Source organism: Homalodisca vitripennis, chromosome 8 (genome assembly GCF_021130785.1).
Source record: "Homalodisca vitripennis isolate AUS2020 chromosome 8, UT_GWSS_2.1, whole genome shotgun sequence".
NCBI lineage: Eukaryota > Metazoa > Arthropoda > Insecta > Hemiptera > Cicadellidae > Homalodisca > Homalodisca vitripennis.
In genome coordinates this window covers 110,219,586-110,230,400 of record NC_060214.1, presented here as the reverse complement: position 1 = coordinate 110,230,400, position 10,815 = coordinate 110,219,586, and the positions used below count along the sequence as shown (strand labels likewise).

The window sequence follows — 10,815 nt, the reverse complement described above, 5'->3', positions numbered from 1 at the left end:
AGAAACAGTTTAAACAAAATTTGTCGTTTCTCTTAAGCTTACTCTATGCTTTAAAACTATAAGTGTAAAGAAATTTATATATAAATATATTTTTTGTCGCATTATATATGTTTACAAAGAACAGCTGATTAAAAATTTGAAAAGACTCTTTCACTTAATAACATATGTTTGCTGCAATGCATTTCTTACGGGTATTTCTGTAACCAGTGGGGCGGAATCCTGAATCGGGAAAGGGATAAAAAGTATCCTATAAACCTTCTACAGATCAAGACGAACAAATTTTAAAAAAAATTAGGCGAATCCGTCCAGCCGTTTGTGAGTGATGCTGTTACACACGAACAGTTTCATTTTTATATATATAGATAAAACCTGTTTTAAACTGACAGAAAAGTGGCAGTTTTTTTATCAGCCGATAAAATGTTTCAAATTACCTAAAGTATAAGTAGACTATGCATTTTCTAACTGTGGAATTCTATAAGATATAACATTAGTGGTATTATATTGATATTGACATTCCTTTGAAAAGATTCAAAACAGGGATTTTGTTTGCTATTCTTAATGTGATTTAACAAAATCTGTTAACAGCATAAATCCACAAATTGATTAATAAATATGCTGAATAAAAATTAATTTTGTACGTTCATACAGTATGAATTTTTTTTTTTAATTCACACTCTACAACAGATATACTTACTTATTAATAAAAATCATAGAAATCTCAGACTTTATCTCTAAATAACTAAATTTTACTATGTTCAGTTATCAGATTGAACCCAATATTGTGCAATATAATTTTAAGTGTAAATATAGATTGTTTTAGAGTTAGTTATATGAAACAATGTGTAAAGTTACATAGATTAGTAGTTTAGTATATTATTAGTTTTTATACTGTTAAGCAATATTACTTTAGTTTTTACAAAACTTGTTTCACTTCATTTGCAACACTTATAAGCACTATGGCATCAAGTTGGGAATTAAAAGAAATAAATATATTGCTAGCTGTCTGTTGAGTTACAAAAAACAACAGCCAACTTATTAGTATAAACATAATAAAAACAATTTAAACTTAACTTATTTTATGGAATTTAAACTAGTAAAAAGCAATGGATGGAAAGAGAAATTAGTTTAAAAGATTGCAAGATATAAGATTAAACCAAGATAAACTGAATGTAAAATACAGCTAAATGTTGTTTATTTGGATCGGTTTACAGATAGGAAGTCGAATTTTTAAAGAGTAAAAACTTTTTGTTGCATTTTCAGTGTAATTAATTTTTTGTTATTACAAAATAATGCATACAATGCATTAACAAATTAACAATGTTGTAGTAGGCCTATGAAAGGTTGATAATTGTAAATTTGAAAGATGTAAATGATTGTATCATGACCGAAAATAGTTTTGTTGCAATGGATGACATAGAATATAATCGTATCAGCAACAGTTCTTCACTGGTGAGAGGAAAGTGAAAACGATTCTGATAATAAATAATCAGAAATTTGTATGACTCTTTCCAATTCCATGGTGCAGCTAGTTCGGCTGATTGTTTGTTTTAAATGATAGTCTGACACTTCGTCAGCAGGTATGATAAAAGAGACTCACTGAGATTTACAAAACAGTAAACAGAATTTCAATTAGTTTTTTTGATCAATCTCTGTAAAACAAAATAATAAACTGGCTCTCTTACACTTTTATATTTTAATAAATAAATATTACTTGTTATTTAAACGTATCTACTGTTTATCTATGTATTTTTCCTTGTTACTTCCAATCCCTATTAAGACAAACAAGGTTGAACAGTATCTTTTTTTATTATGAAACTTTTTTACTAGTTTTTAATTTTGGATTCTCCTGTGCATCTTTAACAGTACTCAGAGTTGGTAAAAATGACAAAATATATATTTACTATACCAGCCCGCAGTGCAAATAAAGAGAGAATATTTTCTTTCATGAATATCCAATGTAATTACAACTACAAAATGGACTGTGTAGAATTTTATAACCAAGTTTTAAATAACAAGAAAGTTATCAGAAAAGCTGGAAGCAATGAAACATATATTTTTCTTCGAGGGTGATCAACTTCATCTGTAGTGTTGAGTAATTTGTAATATTTAAACTCAACATAATAATGTATTTACTTATTTGTATAAGTTTATATTTTGAACAATACTATATTTTATTTAACATGAAGTATTCCGGGTTTAGGACATTCATGGAAATGTTTTTGTGTTTGTAATACCAGCCTATAATGCATAGAAAGATGAGTATTTTCTCAATTTTATAAATAAAACGGATACTACTCTACAAAATAAATCATATGACTTATTTTAACTCTTATCCAGGAAACTGTTACTTTAGCACCTATGCTCAAGTAACAGTTTAGGAACTTCTTATCACAGAGGTCAAAGTCGAGAGGTGGTAGATGCTTGACAATCTGCCAGTATCATGGCAAATTAACTTCACTCGCTTCAAAAAAGTTTTTTATTCACAACTATTAAGATGGCATGTGGCAAAAGATTATTAATAAATTACAATGTGAAATACAATTTCATTGTATCAAGTAGACTGGGTTTGTCTAGCTAGCTGGTAGTACGACAAAAAGAATGCGCACTAGTTTTCCAAGCGATGTGACAAGTGTAGTGTTTGTGAACTAGAATTTCACGTATATCTTGTGAGCCCTAAAGTGTCTGCGATGGTGTACTTACAGAAGACATGGTAAGTAGATAAGATCCCAAATAAATAACTCATTTGTGAATATTCACGTGATACAATGATATCATATACACATTACTGTGTATATATATACACAGTAATATGGGGTTTCTAGCCCACTTTTGGAGACGACAGTACACAATGTAGAATACTGTTCAAAATACCATAAATAATACAACAGCGAATCTGTTAACCACACTTTTGGGACAACCTGAAAATCAATGTAAATTCCGGTTTAAAGGACTATAAAGCACTGCTGCATAAATTCTGTGTCTTAAGTACTGTCAGCCTTGTCTTCTAGGCTGTTTTATTAAATCTTTTAAAAAAATATGTTGAAATTGCTGCTTTAAAAAGTACTGAAAATTCTCATAAAACCGATGAAAAAATATGCGTCAAAGACACATCTAGTAAAAATGTGGTCTGGCCGCCCAACAACAGTCTCAACTGATGACAATATGTTTAGCTAACCAAAAGTCCTCGAAAATCGACCAGACGATTAGCATCTGAGCTGGATTTACCATGAAGGTCAGTGCAAAGAATGTTACACAAATAGAATTATAAATCTTATATTCCACGGGTTACTTGAAGATGATCCAGATCGACGACTTCAGTTTTGTGGATAGATGCTTAACCAACACAAACATGATCCTAACCTTTTTTAATAAAATCATTTGGTCCGACGAGGCCAATTTAAGTTAAGCGGACAAGTTAACAGACATAACTGTACTTATTGGTATACTGACAATCAAAGTCTTTTGTTAGAGCAACAGCTGAATCAACCTGGTGTGAGTGTTTGGGGGGCAATATAATCATTTGATGTACTTGGACCATATTTTTTTGAAGGAACAGTGACAGGAGATAAATATTTGGATATGCTTCAGAATTACGTGGTACCAGGACTCATGACGTTTGCAGAAAACTTTCAAGAACTTTACTTTCAACACGATGGTGCTCCACCACATTACGCCACTGCCGTTCGCAATTATTTAAACGAACGTTTCCAAAGAAAAGTTATTAGAATAGAATAGAATATATCTTTATTGAACATATTCTTAGAGAATAGAACAAAGGTCAGTGTTTATGTCACAATCAGTGTATGAGTCAGTGTATGTAAATTACAAAGCGCTTGTCCTCCACTGAAGGTACTCCTGGACACTGTAGTATGGATGCTCCAGCAGCCAGCTTCTTAAGGAGGCCTTGAAGTTCTTCTCTGGAAGCTTTCTTAGGTAGTCAGGTAGATTGTTAAAGAACATGGCTCCTTTATACGATGGTTTTTTCTCGAACAGAGTCAGATGATGAGGGTCAAGGAGGAAGTTGTTTCTATGTCTGGTGTTGTAGGGGTGGATGTCGCCAGTTCTTGCGTGCCCTGTTTTTGTGGCAAATAAGATCGTCTCTAGGATATAGAGTCCTATGATCGTCAGTATTCCTAGATGTCTGAAAGCTGCTCGGCATGAGTCCATTGGTCCTAATCCACTTAGAGTCCTGACAGCCCTTTTTTGTATAACGAGCACCCTTTTAAGATTTCCAATTGTCGTACCTCCCCAGGCTATCAGTCCATATCTGAGATGACATTCAAATAGGGAAAGGTATGCTGTCAAAGCTACTTGAGGGCTACTGATTTGTTTTATTCTTCTCACTGCATACAGGCTACTATTAAGTTTGTGGCAGAGTTGATTGATGTGAGGTTCCCATGAGAGGTTTTGATCAACAGTTAGACCAAGGTACTTTCCTGATTTAATTGTAGTTATTTCTGGGAGCCCGTCATATTGGTTTGGGTTAGGTGTAAAGACTAGCTGTTGGGTCTTTGAGTCATTTAAGACTAAATCATTGAGGTGGCAGTATTGCTTAGCCACATTGTATGCAACAAAAGAGTCTATATCTAGCTGAGATTTGTTCTTATTTGCTAAAATCAAAGCTGTGTCGTCAGCATACATTACAATTTCACAGTGGTTTTGGAGATAGTTTGGGAAGTCATTTGTTAGGAGAATGTACAAGACGGGTCCAAGCACGGAGCCTTGAGGTACTCCTCTGCTTACTGGTATTGGCTTGGATTTTACTTTCGTCACAGTGTTTTTCTCCAAGTAAGTAAGTTCTACTACTTGTTCCCTGTTGCTCAAGTAGCTCTTAAACCAGTCAAGTTCCTTGTCAATGACTCCAAGAGAGTGTAACTTTTTCAGTATGAGTTCATGGTCAAGGCAGTCAAACGCTTTACTAAAATCCAAAAATATGCTTGTTGCAATTTTTCCTTTTTCCAGATTGTCGATGATTTCTTCAATTAGTTGAGCTATTGCTGTTGAAGTTGATCTGTCTTTTATAAAACCGTGTTGTCTAGGGGTGAGAAGATCGTGCTGCTTGAGGTGGCTCAGTAGTCTATTTAGTATTACTCGCTCCAGTATTTTAGAAAAAGTAGAGATTAGGGAAATTGGCCTGTAGCTGGTGGCTTCATTTGTTGCTCCACATTTGAATTTCGGATAGATTTTTGCGAATTTTAGTTCATTTGGAAATATTCCTTGTGAAAGTGATTTATTAATGATGTGAGTCAGTGGGGTGATTATTTCGTGTTTGCACTGTTTGATCAATTTTGATGAGATCTCATCCTCCCCTGCTGATGTTTTTGCTTTTAAAGAGTCAATGATTTTTCCAATTTCTTGTTTGTTGGTTTCAAAGAAGGCTAGGTTTGGTGTTTGGTTGTTATTGTTTGGTGCTATTACAGGTGTCGATGTTCCATTTCTGAGGAGTGTTCGGTCAGCGACTGTAGCAAAGAAGTAATTTAAATTATTGGCAATAGTTATTGGAGAGTCAACAATTTCTTCCTCTATTTTTAGGCATTCTAGTGGATTTTTTGAAGATTTTTCTTTTCTTTCATTATTTATTACATTCCACACAGCTTTTGATTTGTTGTCCGACTGTTCTATGAATGAAGAGTTGCACTGTTTACGAAGAGTTTTGAGTTTTATATCATAACATTTTTTCCTTCGAGCTGTTTCTTTTTTGTCATCAGGGTGGCCAGTAATGATTTGTTTATTCAGTGCTTCTAAGTATGATAATTTTAGGGCCTGACTTTCATTGTCCCATATATTTTTGTAGGGGTTTCTTTTCTTCTTTACTATCTTGAGTGGACATGCTATGTTCAATGCAGTTTGAAAAATTCCACTAAATACTTTATAAGCAGTTTCCACATTCTCGGTGAGAGTGACTTTAGTCCAGTCTTGGGATTCCAGATTGTGCTTCAATTCTTGCACTGTTTCTTGCATTAAACTGTCTTCTTTTTGTTTGGGTCAGTGGCTGTTTCGTAGAATCTGTGAGAATCGTACATAGTTGGGCCGTGTGGTCTGAGAGGCCTGTCTGTGTTATTTTGGTAGCTATTTCCGTTTCTTTTATGTTCGTGCATATAAAATCTATAGAGGTCTGGCTATGATTTGTTATTCTGGTTGCGGGTAGATGAAGTCTGCTCAAGCCATGGCTAAGGAGCATTTCATCCAGGTTTCTTCTGTCATTGCTTTCAATAAGATTGTCTACATTCACGTCCCCCATCACCAGTACCATGTCATTAATGGCTACAATTTTGTCAAGCTCAGCTGATAAAATGTCTATTGCATTTTCTAAGTTGCTGCAGGGTGGTCTGTAGACGCTTAGCAGTTGTAAAAATCCTTGTCTCAGCTCAATTTTCAGGAGCATCGTTTCACAAATGCGTTCCGATGTATTGCTTGATATTGATACTACTGTAATCTTGTTTTTTAGTCTTAAGCTAGCAAAAACAGCCACTCCACCTTTCTGGTGTTGCTGTCTGGTAAAACCACCTAGTAGACTGTAGCCAGGGATTCTTGTGTTTTCCAACTTTTGACTACTTAAGCCGTGTTCTGTAAGAATTATTAAGTCTGGATTAGAGCTGTGTAGGAAGTGTGTCAGTCTCTCGATTTTGTTCTGAAGGCCATCAATGTTTTGGTGAGCAATGATGAATTTGTGTTGTTTACTTTTTCCTGTTACTGGTTTTAATATTTGTACTATGGTTTCACAATCTTTGTCTTGGTTTTTTCTAAAAAAGTGTGTTGTTGGTTTGGAGCTTGACCTAGAAAAGCTGTTGAGCATTGGTTACTTGCCTTAAGTGTTATTTGATGAGTTGTAGAACTAATTTGCATATTCCTTTTAAAGAATTCTATGTGTTCATTAAAGAAATCCTCTGTAGTCTGACTTGAAGGCCTTATGATGGCTGTTATAGGGGGTGATAGTTTCTTTGTAAAGTTTGCAGTACTGGTGAAAGAAGGATGTTCTTTGTTGCTGTTGGAATGAATTGGTTGGGCTATTTCAGGGATGGGCTCACTGGTAGGGTGCTCAGCCTGGGAGATGGATGCTTTCGTCTTCTGCACTTTAAGGGAGGCACTATATTTGGCTTTGGGATTAGTTTTGTGTGTGTGCCTTGGCATTTTCCTTTCAGAGGTTTCTTCTTTGCCATTTCTAATTCTTAATAAATTCGTGATGGATGCTTCTAAGCTTGAGAATTTCTCTTCAAGTGAAGTGTGACTTTTTTTTAAACTGCCAATTTCTAGGAGAAGGGAGGGTGAGGTGGAAGGGGGGAAGGAGGAGTTGGTCTGATCAGTAAAGAGCTCAGTTTGGGTTTCTACATTGCTATGTTGTGCTGTTGTGTGATTTCCATAAGATACTTGCGTTTTCAGCATTGCAATTTGTTTCTTTTGGTCTTTAATTTTTATTTCGTACTCAAATATCACTTCAGAGAGTTTTTTGTCATTTTCTTCAAAAATATCCTGTGCTTCAATCATGCATTGTTTTTCTTTCGTTAGCTGTGCTTCAAGTTCGGATATTTTTCCTTGTAGTGACTCCATATTGGATATATGTTTTGATTCATTGTATTCCAGCTCCTCTATTTTGGCTTCAAGGCTATTTAATTGGGCTAGCAGGGTACAATTTTCTTTTTTAAGAATATTGTTTTCATGTAAAAGTGCAGATCCTATTTTAGCTGCCATTATTAAACTTTCTTCACTATTTTGCTCCTCATTTTCAACAAGACTTTGTTCAAGTTCTTTAAGTGAGTCACATTGGGGAGTCATTTTGATGTTTGAAGTCTTATTTGAAGAAACAGGAGTGGATTCTCGGTTTTCATGTAGGGAGTGAAAATCCACACAACTGCTACATTTCCAAGTTGTTGAATGTGTTTTGGTCAAGTTTTTAAACTCTTTGTTTGAAAGATTAACACAGTCTGCATGGAACCACTGTTTGCAGTTTCCACTGCACAGTATTCCTTTGTGTTTCACTCCTATGGTGCAAGCTCCACATGGGTATTTTGACATTCTGGGGTTTTCTGGCACCTGTTTGTCAATATAATGGTTCTGGAGAAATATAAAGTTAGCAGTTTTTTTAAGCTGGGTTTGGCTGGCTCCTATTGTCAATATAGTGGTTCTGGTGATGATAAAATGGTAAACAGTTTTTTATTCTAGCTTTGGCTGATTGCTGTTGTCCTGATGAATAAAATAATGGTAAACAGTTTTTTATTCTAGCTTTGACTGATTGCTATTGTCATGATGAATAGAGTGCTGTATTAATACTTAATTAGTAAAAAAAAAGTGTACAATTTTGTTTGATTTTGAGGAGTAATCTAGTTCCTTGTCAAGTAGAAAGATCCAGACAGCCTAAACTAGATAGGTGATGGAAGTCAGATGTAGATAAATAACAGCCGAGTGTTGGTGCCGTTGTCAGTTGCACAGTCAGCAGCTCAGGGTCAGTGCTCCAGTGTCACACAGGCAGCAGCAGTATGGTAGGTCAAGTGAGGAGTTTGCTGATGTTTGCACAGTCAGCGATGTTGTTGTTAGCACCTCACGACTACTTGTCATACATTGATATATTACCACACAGTTTCAAAGTAGGTCACCGTATGACGCGTGTACTGTTCCATATGGTATGTCTAATTTTTATAGGCTTGTGCATTCATGGTATAAATTAAATATAAATTAAATATTTTGCAAATATCATTAATAATGATAAACAATTGTTTTGTAGTGAACGTTTATGCTTAAGATTGATTAATTTAAGTAGCTTGAAATTTTTGTTCCTTGAAAAAAGTATTCTCGAGTTCTTCTAAGTGTAGTTTTTTGGTAAATAAATGGACTTACAGTTTAAAGATTGTGTTTGTTGTGAAGAAAAGTAGGCATTTTGTTGAATTTCCCACTTAAATCACACTTTAAAACTGGATCACTTTCATGTAGAATGATGGGTGTCCGCCATGGTGATTTGGGTCGAAGGGCAGATATTGACATGCCCCACGTTCACCAGATATCACACCAATGGATTTTTTCCTATGGGGAGTTGTCACGGACTCTGTTTATTCTCGAAAGCCTCATACTATTGACGAACTGAAAGACTACATACATGACGCATTTTATGATTTGGACAATGATCCCACACTATGCCGTAGAGCATGTAACAGTATTCCAGAAAGACTTCAAAGATGTATTAATGAAGACGGAAAACAATTTGAATATAAAATAATTCTAAGTATTGTTTGTAATAAAAATAATTTCAAATAAATTTAGTCTTGTTTTAAACAAACTGTCCAGTGACTTGCGCCACCCTGTATGACAAAAATATGAATTTTCTATTATGAATAACTATTTGAAAAAAAAAAAAAACAAAAATTTCTACATAAATGGAGCATGAAAAAACAACTTTTATCCTCCACACATGGTCTATTTAAGCAATACATTTTAACAAATCCTAGTGATTAGTTTTATCACTCTCTTTGTAATCTGAAGAACAGTCGGAGTGTGTGTGTCCGATGAACAATTGTTCATAGACCAAATCGAGGCCTCGGCCGCAATATAAGGTGGGCAGTGACTTGAAGGACTACAAGTTTTAATGTTTATATTTTACATATAACAAACGCTCGAAACTGACCAGACAAGAGTGGCAGGGCGGTACCAGATAGTGCCACTGAACCACCACTTCTCCAGAAATTCTCCTGCCGCTCAATCCTCGTTTCTGTGTATCAGTCGGACCCAAATGCTCTCTTTTCAGTTTGTTGCAAATCTACTAAGTTTTTCTCCAAAAGTTGGAGAATTACATCTGAAGACCCCATTTCGTGGCCGAATGAAACTTGGTGGAAAAACTGCTTGTATTGCGGCCACTACCGCTCTGCTGCTCACAGAGTACTGCTCGTATAGTGGCAGACACTCGGTCAGCTGACATTAATTGTTACTTATTTGGGGGATAGTCGTGACAGAGTAGTAACCAAGATAAACTTCAGTAAATTAGTGAAGGTAATAAATATTGGATCAACTTGTGTCAATAGAGCTTACGATTCATTCAGTTTCACAGACCACGCCACGTAAAATAACGTTTCAAGAATAATCAGGTCTTGATTCAAAGAGCTGCCAAATTATTTCTTGATGTCACAAGTTCATAGAGACAGAACAATTGTTTTTTCCCCTTCTATTGGAGGATTCTCAGCTTATTTCCGGTGGGTGGCCACCCTGTCAAACTGTAAGGTATAAACCAGCCAGAAGTAAACATTACTTCTAAATTTATAGTCTTACAAAGTTACGTACAAACAAACAGAAGCAGGTAATTGACAACACCAAATAGGCCTATAATTAAAACGTTTATTCAGAACAGTACAAATTAAAATTCACTTGAACACTCAGTCCAATTGTATACACGGCTGGTTTAAATTTGTATCCACAAATTCTTCAATTCTTCCCTTGTCTATCAATTATTTATAAAATATACAATTACAGTTAACAAAAACTAAAACCCTTCGGAACTGATTTACAATTGCAGCACATTCATTAAAAAAGTAGAGTACTTTTAAAAAGGGTTGATTTTATAAGGTAAGACATACGGAAAAATATAATCTAAGAACTTATACTATTTTACTCATACTGGTAGGGTTCTGTTAAAATTAAAGTGAGAATGTTTAGTACGGCCTACTTCTGTCGCCACCTCCCCTATCCCTGCAACAAAGATCAACAGTTCAGAACTACAACACAATTTGAAGTAGATCAGTTTAATACCAACAACAGTTATTGGAGAAAAACCACATTCAATTCACAATTTTTTAAACTAGTTACATTCTAATATAGTACTTCTGATTTAGTATA

The 10,815-nt window shown here is 34.9% G+C and overlaps 1 protein-coding gene across 3 annotated transcripts in view; it reads right to left on the bottom strand.

Annotated features, from left to right (window-relative positions):
- Window positions 1-10,297: 10,297 nt before the first annotated feature.
- LOC124367884 (RNA-binding protein cabeza-like) overlaps window positions 10,298-10,815 on the bottom strand; it is a 29,191-nt gene continuing 28,673 nt past the window's right edge. For all 3 annotated transcript variants that reach the window (XM_046825067.1, XM_046825068.1, XM_046825070.1), the window contains one exon: window positions 10,298-10,668. In XM_046825067.1, coding sequence (XP_046681023.1) covers window positions 10,632-10,668 — 37 coding nt within the window. In that variant the 3' untranslated portion in view covers window positions 10,298-10,631. The remainder of the gene's footprint in view (window positions 10,669-10,815) is intronic.